Genomic DNA, 14447 nt, shown 5'->3' with positions numbered 1-14447 from the left:
TACAATTTTTGTCACCTAGATAGCATCCAAGACAAAGTGATGAGGAATGGGGTTGGTCACTGGTATGTGTCCTCACGCCTGCATATCCCATCATTGCAATGCCTGCTAGTCAAGTCTTTGACTTCAAAGAGCTCAAACTAACATGCAAGGCAAGGTTCTGCGCTTCTAGGTCTCACACAGGCCCAGAAGGAGGTGAGTGTCGTGAGAGAAGTGGAGATTGCAGTATCGTGGAAACTTAAAAAGAACAAGAAGTCCATATGGCTGGAGGGGGCCCGGGGAGCTTTGCAGAGGGTCTGCAAAGGCTGCGCTGGGGGACAGAAGGACAGGGCAGGGTGGGCAGAGATGAAGCAGGAAAATGTGTGTGCACAGCGTGGGAGCGGTAGGAGTCAAGGGGGAGCAGAAACAGCCCTAAAAGCCATACTGTGTTTGCACTCTGTCCTGTAATTAGTGATCCTCTAACTTGAGGTATCTGAGAACCACCTGAGATACATTTCAGAAATGTAGATTCCTGAGTCTCTCCCAGGAAATTCTAAAATTACCCGGGCTGAAGGTGGGTAGCATAGAGTGGAAAGTGACTTGTGGGGAGGGACTGAGCTAGAGGGAGAGATTGGAAAGTGACTGCAGTCATTCTGGAGGGAGATGGTGAAAATCTACCAAGCCTAGGGCTGTGATGGCCCAGGTGTAGGGGAGGGGAATTTAAAAACATTTCAGTGATGTATTCAGCAGGGCTTGGTGTCTAGGCACAAAAATAGTGGAGGTGCAGGGTGTGGGGGCAGCACAAGCTAGCCTATTGGTGAGGGCTCTCCACGGAATGCAGTCATGCTGTGCCTTTGTTCAGAGTTTATATGGTAATGACAATGTCATGCTTTTTACACATTGGAACTAAAACAATTCTAAATTATGTTTTACGGTTTGTATGTAGCTGGTTTCAAGGATTACCATGTCTTATGTTCTATTACATTACAGGTTTTTATTTTCCTCTAGATATTTGGACTGTGTGTTGTGACATATCAGGACACTGAGGGGTCATGAGGTTACAGGGAGGAGAAGACTCACACTACTCTCTGCTTCTCCTGGTCATTTTTTAAAAAAACTGGTTTAGTTACTGATTATAGGAGTGAAGAAAAGGGAGGGAACAAAGAGAGGCCAGTGCCGGCAACAACAGATATCTGAATAACAAAGAGGAGAAGGTTGGTGAAGGGTAGAGACAAGGACTTGGTTTTGCTGTGCTTGAGAAATTTATGAGCAATCCAGCTGGAGATGTAAAGAAAAGCTATTTAACAGGAGCGAGCAGATTGAGACACTGATCTGAAATCTGTCAGAGTATATATAGGTGGTGCGATGCTATTCCTGTATCTTTTTTTTAAAGATTTTATTTATTTATCTTTAGAGGGGAAGGGAAAGAGAGAAGGAGAGAAATATCAATGTATGCTTGCCTCTCATGTGTCCCCTGCTGGGAACTGGCCTGCAACCCAGGCATGTGCTCTGACTGGGAATCGAACCGAGGTCCTTTGGTTTGCAGACCCGCGCTCAATCTACTGAGCTACACCAGCCAGGGCAGCACTCTTCCTGACAGAGAGAACTGAGCTGGTAGCTCTGACAAAGGGCACGAAGGAGCCAAGAGTGTGATGTTTCCCTCCCTCCTTTGACTGCAGTGTGTGGGCTCCCCAAGTTCTCCAGGAAGCTGTTAGCCAGGATCATCAATGGACGCCCAGCGGAGAAAGGCACCACCCCCTGGATTGCCATGCTGACGCACCCAAGTGGGCAGCCCTTCTGTGGAGGCTCCCTTATAGGTAAGGAGGTGGTGGAAGGGGTAGGAGACCCAGTTTAGGGAACAGGGTGGAAGCGAAAGTACCCAACCCTCTTTCTGTAGACAGATCAACATTTCTTCATAAAGAAACACTGTCTACACCAGTAGCAGGGCCCAGAAGTACGGCCTTGTGGAAAGAGCCCTTAGCTGGTTCCAGGAGACATGCATTCCTATTCTAGCTGCCCCCCTTTAGTCAACAAACACCTACTGAATTCTGGCCAGTCTCTGGCACTTGGAAGGGTCATAGAGTTGGCCCCTCAAACATGGATAACAAACATGTGGCTCAAAGGAAGGGTGTGCCAGGGCTGCGGGATCAGGGAGAACAAGGAAATCCACCCTGGAGGAGTAACAACATGTTGCTCAAAGGAAGGGAGATGTACAAAGGCCTCAAATTTCCTCCTTAGGAATTTAAATTTTATTCTGAACACTAAGGCAGGTTTATAAGCACGTTCTCTGGAAAGTTCTTTCCAGGGACTCTCCAGGGAAAGTTCTCTCCAATGAAAGGATTGAAAGGGAGGGTGACTCAGGAGCCCAGACGTTTGGTAAGATGGCTATTGCAATAGTCGGAGGGAAGTCATTAGCTTCAGAATAAGGGGACAAAGGATAGAAATGAGGCAGATTGAGAAGCACTGGAAAGTGGAATCATCAGGATTTTTTAAGTCCTCACCTGAGGTTTTGTTTCTTAATTTTGGAGTGAGCAAAAAAGGAGAGAGAGACAGAGAGGAGAGAGGAATATCAATTGGTTGAGCTGCCTGTCCAGGGCAAAAGCATCAGAATTTTGTAATGGGTTAAAGGTGGTGGAAGTAGGAGAAAGGGCAGGAAAGGAATGGTTAGCAACTGCTTCCTATTGCAATTTTTGATCTAAGGTCAATTCCATCCCTGACATCATAGAAAAATTAATAGCACTCTAGAGCCCACAACCAGTTCCTGGTTTAATCCTGTCACAGAGTACACAGGTCTGCATGGGTCCATGTGTTCCTGGACAGCTCCCAGGGCTGCGGGCCTTGCCCCTCACTGACCCACCTCCTCCAGGGTTCAGTCAGGTGAGGACAGCTCCCGTCAGGGATCCATCCCTAAGGGGAGGCACCAGCCACCCTGGGAGATGCGAAACTGCAACCAGGCATGAGCACTCCTCGAGGAGGAAGTGACTCTTGCCGTCCCACACACCAAGCTGAGTGTCCCCACTCTATGGAGCCTCTCTAAGGGGCACAGAGAGTGATACAAGTGACAGGGGCAGCCCTGTGGGGACTGGGCAGGGGAGAGGACCAAAGAATTGAAGGGGGGAGAGGGACGGAGAGACAGAGATAGAGAGGACAGAAAGAGGCATGGAGAATAGGAGAGAGGCCTGGAAAATGAGAGAGAGGTAACTGGAGAGAGGTAAAGGAGAAAAAGAAGTAAACAAATATGATGAGAGGAAGAGAGACAGGTAGGGCACAAGATGCCCAAGTGAAAGGAGAAATCAGGAAAGACAGAAAAGCATGGAGGAACCAGAAGTGAGGAAGAGGTCAGAAGAGAAGCAGAGAGATGGGAGGAGGAGCAGAGGGGAGAGTGGGGAGCAAGACCACTTCGCCAGCCATTGCCGATGTCATTAGAATGTGAGTGAAAGAGATGGATTGTGTGCCCATGGTTTTAATAATTTAGTTTTCTTAAGCCTTGAATTTTAAGTTCAATAATATTCAATGCTAGTTTGCATCTACTGCATGTTTATTTCCTATTATGTTTTAAAGTAGTTAGAAGTCTGCTTCTCTATCCTTGGCCGAGCTGCAAGTTCTCTCATGCTCCACACTGCCCAGCTCTCCTATCTAGAATCTCTCTCTTCCTCCTGGTGCTCATTGTTGTAGAGGGAATGTGGGGTGGGAGAGGAACCTGAGAGGCAGGAAAGGGGCCAAGGGATGGAGGAAAGAGGGAAAGCACTATGCTTTTGGTGCCCACAACGAAAGCTGGGTAGAGGGACCCTGGTTCAGGGACTCTTGCAGAGCTGGGAGGTAAAGTCACAGCTCTGGACTCACCACGACACACCCCTGGGTTTGTCTAAATGGCCCAGAGCCCTGCTCTGAAACAGGCTCTCCTACCTAGCTACCTTGTCCCATTTTATCCACCTGGAAATTTTGGTCAAGATCCCCTGGCTATGGACAGAAACAAAAAATGTCTCCAGTGACAGAGGGTGGCCTACATGGAGCTCTACGCAGAACCCAGTAGCCAGAGCACAGACTGGGTCCCTAGAGAGCCAAGTAGGGCCTGGGACCTGTTGCCAAAAAACACCTCTGCCTGCGACTCTGAACTCTGACCTGATACCCTCACCCCCAAGCCCTGGTGCCTTTTCTCTCTTTGGTTCATCCTGGTTATACCTCTAGGTTTAGCTATTTATGGGTTTACCATCTGCTTCACCTACAGGATGAACCAAAGCCTGACCGCATGTTAAACAAAGGGAAGGAACCTGTCCATTGAGCAGAAGAGACAGCCAAGATAGGAGACATGCTCTAGGCTAATGGTCAGGAGACCCAGGGTCTGGCCCTGGCCTGTCACTAACCTTCTGGGTGACCCTAGACACCCCTGCTTTGCTCAGGCCTCAGGGTCCATATCTACAAAATGAGAAATTAGGATCAGAGCAGTGATGACATAGGGTCACCTGGGGAACTTTTAAAACATACTTGTGCCTGGGACATACTCCCATGACTTAGCTGGTCTGGTTCTGGACCCGGGTACTACTTTCGTTTTGGTTTGGTTTTTGTCTTTTTAGTTCCCCAGGTGACTCTAGGGTTCATCCACAGTTCAGAAGCACCATGCTAAAGCAGTGCTTCTCCAACTTCAGTGTGCATAGGGATTACTTGAGGAGCTTATTAAAGTTCCCAGATTTTCCTACTGAATGCAGATTCTGATTCAATAGATCTGAGGTGGGAGCCTGAGAGTCTGCATTTCTAAGAGGTTTCCAGACAAGGCTGTTGATGCTGGTCCAGGAACCACAAGGCCGGAGAGATGGGCAGTGAGCACAAGGTTCTGTGTGGGCCCACCTTGGGCTGTCAGGAGCTCACCAACCTTACGGGTTTAAGGGAGCCCTGAAACCCAGTTTAAGATGTTCAGCTTTGGCTTTGGTTGGAACAGGCAGATAAAATCACAGATTTAACTGCTCCTTTTTAGATTAGGATATGAGTGTCTGACTAGGGGCTTTGAAATGCAATGGAGAAGGGTATCCTAGGTGGTCTGAAGGCCCTCAGCTCAAGACAGGTGGGGGCAGTGCAGGGCAGTGTGTGCGCGCAATTCTCTTCTCAGGCTCCAACTGGATTTTGACTGCGGCTCACTGCCTCCACCATTCACTGGATCCAGAGGACCCAGTTTTCCACAACTTTTACAGGCTCACCCCTTCTGACTTCAAAATCATCGTTGGTGAGTGAGGGGCAGACTGATTACTGAAGCCAGTGTTGGTTCTGGGAAAGGGGTATGTCCACTAACTCATTCATCAGGGCATGACACCTGGGATGAAGAGCCGGCTGAGGCCGGAGTCCGGGGACCTGAGTCCAAGCTCAAGGCAGTGATTTCCAGGTGCAGGGTCCATGAGCAAGTCTGTGAATCCTAGGCTTCAGTTTTATAATGGGAAAATAAAGGGCCCAGTCTAGTTTCCAAAGACGCTTCAGGCTTCTACGAATTCATGGTTTCAAGTGGACCATACACATAAAATCCAAGCTTCCCCTCCCCAAGACCATCAGCTGATTCAACTCAGTTCCCTACTGACACTATGCCAGGATCTAAGGACACAAGTATTCTTAAGATCTAGTTCCTGCCCACAAGGAGCTTACAGCTTAATAAAGGAATAAAATATGAGCAGGGAGACCTCTGGTATAAGAAAAAAAAAGCAGTAAGTTCTGTGGGAGAGAAACAGACAAAGTGTCTTGGGAGTCCAGAGAGAAAAGACTTCTAACTGAAGAATCCAACTCAAGACTTGAAGAGGCTTCATGAAGGTGGCAACACAGGATCCAGGCACTGAAGGGTGATTATATGATTTGAACATGTGGCAATGAGCACTGGAATGAGTATGTTAAGTCAATGAGATTAGCTCATGAAGCAAGACAGATGGAAGCCCATGAGAATACGTGTGGAAAAGAAGGTAGGGCAGGAGAGCTGGGAAAGGTGGGAAGGAAAGTATTAAAAGAGTTAAGGCTGGAAACACAAGATGGATGGGACAGGAGGCTGCAGGGAGCAAGATGAGACCTTATTTTTTGTGCCTCCATTATCTTCATGTCTCATGTGCCTTATTCTTGCCCAGGTAAGCACTGGAGGTCCCGGTCAGATGAGACTGAACAGCATCTCATGGTCAAACACATCTTCCTCCATCCCCTGTATGATCCCAACACATTTGAGAATGACGTGGCTCTGGTGGAGCTGTTAAAGGGCCCGGTGCTGAATGACTTTGTGATGCCCATCTGTCTGCCAGACAGGCCCCCGGAGGAAGGTACCTCTCCCCCTCCCACCATGATTTTGCCTCTGCAGAATAGCAGTTGCCTCCACAGAGACATCTTCTCTGGGGCCAGTGAGGCTCGGGTGCCAACGAAGCCCGCTGACAGCGTCTGCATGATTCCTCAGCTGCCTCCCCTAAAACTGGCTAAGTCAGAACCGGTTCCAAGGTACCACGTAGTAAACAGGCAGGCTTGTTCTGTGCTGTAAGTACTATATCAGTCAGAATCCAGATGGGGGAACAGAAACCAGACCAATTATTGTAACAGAGAGACTCTAACAGGGTATTGGAGGACTGGCGAAGTAAAGGGGGATGCTGATGCTGAGATACTGGGGTAGCACTTGCAGGAAGAAACCACCACTTCTGGGGCTGGGGGAACAAGTGGAAGAGGGGAGTTGTAGGACCTAGAGGCTTGGACAGGGAGTCTGTGGAGCGAGAACTCAGATCCCTGTGCTGACAGTGTCAGGGAAAAGAACCCACCGCCAGGGCTTAGGTAAGAAACCACTGGTAGGGTATACCAACAGTAGTGGCAAGCTTTCCTGGAAGTGCCCCCTTTTTGCAGAATCACCCAGACAAAGCAGAAGTGCCATTTTAGGGTTTTGTTCATTGCATCACAAAGCAGAGTATAGAATGCTGAGTTTGGAGCTGAGGGACAATATCTTAATCACCAGCATAGACTCAAATCCTCATGCCACCATTTCCTAGTCAGTTGACCTTGAGGAAGTTGCTGAACCTCAGGGCCTCTACCTCTGCACTGAGGATAATACCTCAGGGTGTGGTTGTGATATTTAAATAAAATACTGTATTTAAATATATCCACCCTGGCTGGTGTAAGCTCAGTGGATTGAGCATGGGCCTGCGAACCAGAGGATCGCGGTTCGATTCCCAGTCAGGGCACATGCCTGGGTTGCAGGCCAGTTCCCGGCAGGGGACACACGATACATTTTGTGTCCTCAGCAGAGGCAACCATACACTGATATTTCTCTCCCTCTCTCCTTCCCTTCCCCTCTAAAGATAAATAAATAAAATATTTAAAAAATAAAATAAAATAAATATATCCAGTATAGAGTCAGAGCCCGACCCAGGGCAGTTGGCTTCCCTTTTATTCTATTAGAAGTTCAGTGGTGCTGTATCACAGCTAAACTCCTTCAGTTCAAATAAGTTATTTTAAAAAATGCTGAGTAGAATTTGAGAAGTATTTAAGTGGAACAAGCCAACAGGAAAGACACAGGTACGGCTCTGACTCATCAGATGCCATGCGCCTACCCTGTGCAGTTGCTTTACATTCATTAACTTGTTTACCGCTTATAAAAGCCTTGTGAGGTGGTATTGTAGTCCCATTTTCCAGATGGGAAAATGGAGGGTCAGCAAGGTGAAGTGACTTACCCAAGATACAGCTTGTAAGAGCAGATCGAGGGGCTAGAATCCAGGTTTTTCAGCTTAAAAGTCCACTGCTGTTTTCAGGATCCAGGCTTTTTCTTCAAGTAAAGAAATAAGTTCTCTCTCAGTGCACAACCCATTTCTACAACATTCTGAGATTTGACAACTTTATAGACTTCTGGAATATCAGAGCTGGGAGGCGGGGAAGTAAGAGGATCCCAAGTCTGGCCTCTTCAGTTTATGGATAGGGCAACTGAGGCTCAGAACTGGAGGGAGGAGTGAGGGCTTGCTTAAGGTAGCATAGTATATCGTGGACCAGGCCAGACTTTTTTTATCCTCACAATTATTGATTGAGCACCTACTACGTGCCAGCATAGCAATGAACAAGACAGAGGAGATGACTGCCTTCATGGAGCCCAGGGTCCATGCCAGTGGGGAGAATAGACAACTAAGCAAACCAGTTAACGATTCATAGAAACAAATTCCTAGACTGCTGTTGCAAGTAACCTCCAACCCAGCCGTCTTCCTCCTCACCAAGCTGCCTTTCAAGGAGGGTGCAGCTGCAGCCCCTCCTCCTCAGGCAGAGGATGATGGGGCTGCAGGATGCTGGCTTCTGAAAACCCCACAGATAGCCTCTCTGCTCCCACTGTGTCTTTTCTCCTCCAGGGGCCATGGTCATCGTCAGTGGCTGGGGGAAGCAGTTCTTACAGAGGTTCCCAGAGACCCTGATGGAGGTGAAGTTCAACTTATGCCCTACAGAGTGTGACACCTCTGCCCCGCATGGGGCCTTCCTGCTCCATGTTGCCACTCAGGGACTTGGAGGCTTGAGCAGAGGGTGGTTAAGGAAGACGCCAGGGGCTCACACTCACCTCAAAGTTCACTGGGACTGTGAATCCCAACAAGCTGGATCTGTTTAGTCTGCACAGTGCGGTCTCCAGTCTCTAAACATTGTTGGTTGTTTCTGTAGCTCAGCTCATGGAAATTCTTGCAGAAAACATCAGACTAGAAGATCCAAAAGGATGGTCCATCTGTACATGATAAAGACTCGTATCGCAGATTAAACAAGAATGGGCCAACGAATAGGCTCTTGAGAGCTGCAGTTCTTGCAGTATATACTTGACTGTTGCATTTAGAACTTCACATTCATATCATTACATAAAAGAACTCTGAACTGGAAATAAGGAGCCATGGCTCCAAGTCCTGGCTGCTACTGACTTGCTGGGTGACCTTAAGCAAGTAATTTGTCTCTCTACACAATAGAATAGTGTCTCAAGTTGCAAAGTCAGGGGCAACACTGGATGTTCTCCAAGAGCTGCCTGGCTCTGACATGACTGGGTCCTATGACTGCCATGGCTACTTTCTAAATCCTTCGACATACGTTATTTTAATGTACTTTAAAATTTTCAGATTTACAACAACCATCCATTCTTCATTCATTAATTGCCAGGTGTTTATTTGGTGCCTCCCAGGTACTAGACATTGTGCTAGTTACTAGGTACACTGGGGACAAAAGGACAGCCCTGGCCCCTGGCCTCTTGGGGCTGATGGTCAGGTACACGATGTAGTTTTTGATGTGATAAATGTGATGATAGAAAAATGTGGGATGCTCCAGAATGGCTGGACAAGTATTATCATCACCAGTTAACAAATGACAAAACTGGAACTCCAAGAGGGCCAATGACTTGCCCAAGGTCACACAGCAAGTTCAAGACTGAGACTGTACGTGGTCATGCATCTCCTGATTCTCCATTCAGTGTTTCTTCACCTGTACCACAGGGGAGTTTCTGTGGTACAGGTGAAGAGACCTGGTTTAAGGCGCACCCAGGATGGGGATGGGGATGGGGAGGAGCCAGCTGTAGGGGGCGTCAGAACAGCAGGAACTCCTCTTCCTGGACTGAGGACCAACAATGGCTTTGTGTTTCAGATTGAAATCCCAATCGTTGATCACCGCACTTGCCAGAAGGCCTATGCCCCAGTGAAGAAGACCGTGACCAGGGACATGATCTGTGCTGGGGATAAGGAAGGTGAGTCAAGAGGCTGGCATATAATAGGGCACCTCATGCCAGGAAGTGGGGCAGAGACCAGCAATGGAAAGCCTGGAGACCTTGGAGCCTGAACAGTGAGAGAGGGGAAGGAAAGTCATGAAAGGAAGGATTCTGCTGGAGAAGCTGCGTCAGAGAGTAGAGGGCTAAGAAATTTCCATTATCCCCTTCTCCAAGTTCAACTTTTCATCTCTGAAACAGGAGAGTTCTTATCCTGCCCTTCCTAAAATCACTGGGCTCTGAGGAGGCCTGGTCTAGAATTTTGGAGCCCAGATTTGAGTCAAATAATCTGCCTGCGCCCCCTCGTGCTCAATTCTCTGAACTACAAGTCAGCGGTGAGGAGAAGGAGGCTTCTTTGGACTGGGGATTAAGGAAGGAGACCAGTTACTTTAACCTCAGTATCTTTTTCATTTTTTCATCTAGGGGGGAAAGACTCCTGTGCCGGTGACTCTGGAGGTCCCATGGTGACCCTGGATAAAGAAAGAGGCCATTGGTACTTGGTGGGCACGGTGTCCTGGGGCGACGACTGTGGAAAGAAGGACCGCTACGGAGTGTATTCCTACGTCTACAGCAACAGGAACTGGATCCAGAGAGTCACCAGTATGAGGAACTGAATTCAGTTTTTCACCACCTGCCCGCGCTCAGTCAGCAGCAGAGGATAATTATCTGATGCAAGACACCCTCGCCCACCTCATTCAGCCCATTACTGGCCAATAACGGGGCCATCTCAGCCCCATTTTCCCCCTTTTTAAAGCAGCCAAGTAGCTGAGTGATCAAGAACCCAGGGCTGAATGCAACCTCTATCACTCAATACGTTTGTAACGCCGGGCAGGTGACGTCACCTCTTTGAACCTCAATCTCTTTGTATTCTGAAAATGACATACCTTACCTACCTCATAAAAGTTCGACGAGTATTGAATTAATTAGTACATACACAGCACTTAGCGCAGTTTCAGGCATAAACTAAGTGCCCAACACATGTAATTTAGCAGTCAATGTGTCCACCAGGAAGGCAGAGTTCTCTTACAAATCCTAGCTGGTTCTTAAGGATGATCAGTGTGTACCCTTCCCCTAAACTCTGATCACTTCTTTCATCTGCCCCCAAATGCTCTGTGCTTCTGTGCTACCACACACCCTTCCCAACCCCAACCCCTACCCCCCATAATAAAATAAAAAGAGAAAAGTCCTACAGCATGTCCCACAGCAATGCATGAGTTAGACACCAAATTGCGAGAGAGCCTTGCAAGAAGCAGGGCAGGGAGGGAGATTGGGAATGGTGGGCTGGGAAGCCAGACACCAGGTCCTATGACTAGCTCTACCCCCAGCTCTTTGCGTGACTATAAGCAGGACTACCCCTCATCCCAAAGGACCCTCTGGCTCTGACTGTCTAAGATCTAAAGAAGCCATTTTCCCTTGATGAGATGAGTCAAAGACAAATAACCAAAAGGCAAAGACTACCTTAGTAGTCTTTAGTAGAGTTTAGTAGAGTTTTGATGCAGAGAAAATACTGCTACCCCAGTAACCTCCACCCTCATTCACCACACCCTGGTTCCCAAAGGCATAGCCCAGGCAAAGTGCCGGTCAAGGAGTCTTCCCTTATTCCTAAACACAGCATCAGCCCCAGGCCCCAACCCCCTTCCCTTTCTGAGAATCTGAGCTGCACAAGGTCAGCCCTGAAAGGCTGGACTCAGGGCCCTGAATCCTCCCTCCCTGTGTCCACAGCTGCCCCCACGCAGCCATTCTTCCGATTTCTCACCCCTGTTCCTTACCCTGAACACTCTAGCCCCACACAGTGATGAGTTTCCTATGCAGAATTCCCTCGGGGAACCAGCTCCTGTCTCAGGAAGTTTCTAGAGAACTCGCCCCCTGCAGAACTCTGAGATTTAAGCCCGTCCAGGCATCAGAAGTCCCAAGTCCCTGTCTGGTTCCATGGAAACTGGTCTTCACAGCAGACTTCAGTTCTTGACTTGCGCTGGAGCTGCTGGAATCATTCAGGGTTTCTTGCTGAAAGAAAGCACAAGGAATGAGACTGAATGAGACTTATGGGCACTAAGCCTAAGGCTGAATGCTCAGGGATAGCAGGTCACAGCCTGCTTCTGGTTCTATAAGCTAGTCATTCTACCTCTCCGTGTCCTGCAAGTTACTCTGGAAAGGGAAGATGACAGTGAGACCCAACTCCATCAGACATTTGTCGAGCAAGCTTGAGATCCTTTTCATGCGCCAAAGAAGAAATGTGATGCAAAGCTCTGAAACTGTCCTAGAGCATTCCAAAACTCCATACCTCCCTGAGCCACAGCACTACCTGGGAGTGCTCATGTACCAGGCTGTGCTAACTGCTCCAGAGACTGCTGAGATGAGGGGAACATGATTCCTACCTTCCAGAAGCTCCAAAGGGGGAGAACTGACACATACACAAGTGCCCACCTTGAGCAGAATGAACCCCCTGCCCCACCCCATCACGGTGATGTGTTGGAGCAGCACAGAGGCACTGGAGGAGAGAACATCAGGAGGGCACCCCAGTCAGTGTGATGCTGGAGCTGAACTTTGAAGAGGGTGGGCGTTCATAGGTAAGACAAGGAGGCCTTCCAGGTGGAAAGAGAACACAGCAAGCAAATGGTCCCTGAGGCTGTCCTCAGATTATACTATCTTCTCTCACAAAAATTACATGTCTGGTAGACTCATGTTCTGATTCTGGAATCAGAACCAACATTTAAGAGGACTTTCTCCTTAAAGCCAGACAACAGTGAGACTTAGCCTCAGGATTTGTATACAAATATGGGTCCCCCCACCCCCACTAATCAAAAGGAGAGCCTTCCTATTAAGCCTCTCATAAGCCAGAATAGCGTACAGTGGAGGAACAATTATCTTAGGACACATCTTGCTAACTGATGCACAAAATAAATCAAGGTCAAGCACAGGTGCTCAAAGACACCATTCAAAGCTATGGCACCTTGATACTGAGAGGCTGGGCCTGGTTCACAGGAAAGGAGCTTGGCCAGGCCACTGTTAACTCTCAGAGTGTGCGATGTTTCTGTAAGAGCTTGCTGCGAAACAAACTCTGAACCCTAATTTTGCTTTTCATCCTTTTTTTTTCTTAAAACTGAAAATCCTCTTCAGATTTCTTTTGGTTAGTGGAACAGATACTAATGTAATGCACTTTTTTGTAAAAGTGAAGTGCAGGAAATCAAATCTTCAAAAAGCAGAGGATATCTGTCTGTACCAACTTCAGGCTGGACCGTTTATCCCAACTATTCTCCCAATTGCACCTTCATTCTCATCCCGAGGAAACGTCTAAATGTGCTGTATAAAGATCTATCATCCCCCACACTGCGGCTAAGGTCCAAGAAACCTAAATTTCTCACAGAGTCACAGAAGCAGAGGGTTGGCCTGTCTGTTAGGACCATCTTTTCTAACTTCATGACCTCTTTCTTGAACATTTCTGGAGATGGGAAACCCACTACCTCCAAATGCAATCCATTCCCACTTCAACAGGAGCTGCCTCTTACAAAAGTCACTTCTATGCAACCAAATTCACCTCCCTAGAATATAGTTTTTATATGTAAAGCTATGTTCATACCACGAAGGTTGTTATTGCCAATAATGACCATGCCGATTTCATTAGCAACAGAAGCTGTTGTTCTTGTGGGTGACTATGCATTTGTTCCAATAAACATCTGCATTGAGTCAAAGCATCCTGTTTGGCTTGTGTTTTGCATGCACTGATGATTCCGGTGACTTGTGTTTTCATTCATCAACATTTCTCTGTATCTGATTAGGAACACTGCACCATGAAGAGAGAGACTGGGATGAGAAGGTCATATTGTCAGTACAATAGCATGTCTTAAGTTTTGCATGTCAGTTCTGATTAAATAGCTTATCCTACTGTTCCTGTAAACTGTCAAAATATCAGGATGCCAGTTCTTCAGCATCCAAATTGTATTTCTTGATTGCCATCCATATATAACATAAGAATGTTTTTGGATTATGTGTTCAATTGTTTGGTTCAGAAAATATGCCACCATGTTTACAAGTGGCCTGTTGTGGGATGGAGTACTTTTGTTCTGCTATGACTTAATATTTCATAGTGACATGGATCTAGGAATCAGCATCACCAAGAAGTCCTTCAAGAAAAGCGAGGCAAGATTCAGGGACGGGAAAGCTATCCCACTCAGGTAGCAGAGAGCATGGCCAGTGTGATCTAGAATGGGCCTTGAAACCAAGACACTTAGGTTCCAAGGCAGCGTAAGATGAATCTCTTATTCATTTAATTTCTCCATCTACAAACTGGCAGAAAAATCTTTGCCCTAATTCTCCTGAGGGTTATTGTATCAGAAAAAAATAGCAAATGGGAAAGACCTTTGGCAACTAATTTAGCTCATATACAAACAATTCTACAGGAAATGATCACTAACATTTTTGAGCACTTACTACTATATGATTGAAACTATGTTAAGCTCTTACATGATCCTCTAATTTCATTGTCACAATGGCCTGTGATGAAAGTACTTTAGTATCCCCATTTTACAGGTGAGCAAACTGAAGCAGAGTGAGGTTAAAAATGTGGCCCGGCCTGAAAAGATAACACCCCATAGCAACAAGCACACAGAGTACTCAAAGTTTGGTTTCTAATACTATTTTCCAATAAAAGAAACTCCTTGATGAAATGGCTAATTCTGAAGCCAGGGCAGGAAATACACTGTGCCATATTATGGGTGTACTTCTGGTACAAGATGAGCCTGAAGCGCCTTGTTTTAGAAAGTCAGGA

The 14447-nt window shown here is 47.2% G+C and overlaps 1 protein-coding gene across 1 annotated transcript in view; it reads left to right on the top strand.

Annotated features, from left to right (window-relative positions):
- The window catches only part of MASP1 (MBL associated serine protease 1), a 61312-nt gene extending 47938 nt beyond the window's left edge, over window positions 1-13374 (top strand). The window contains exons 12-17 of the mRNA XM_037037205.1: window positions 1656-1793; window positions 5081-5194; window positions 6072-6257; window positions 8307-8374; window positions 9565-9664; window positions 10106-13374. Coding sequence (XP_036893100.1) covers window positions 1656-1793; window positions 5081-5194; window positions 6072-6257; window positions 8307-8374; window positions 9565-9664; window positions 10106-10296 — 797 coding nt within the window. The 3' untranslated portion in view covers window positions 10297-13374. The remainder of the gene's footprint in view (window positions 1-1655; window positions 1794-5080; window positions 5195-6071; window positions 6258-8306; window positions 8375-9564; window positions 9665-10105) is intronic.
- Window positions 13375-14447: the final 1073 nt, after the last annotated feature.

Source organism: Sturnira hondurensis, unplaced genomic scaffold (genome assembly GCF_014824575.4).
Source record: "Sturnira hondurensis isolate 20B ecotype Veracruz unplaced genomic scaffold, ASM1482457v3 Scaffold0000396, whole genome shotgun sequence".
NCBI lineage: Eukaryota > Metazoa > Chordata > Mammalia > Chiroptera > Phyllostomidae > Sturnira > Sturnira hondurensis.
The sequence above is the reverse complement of the archived record's forward strand: the minus strand, read 5'-3'. Positions and strand labels throughout refer to the sequence as shown.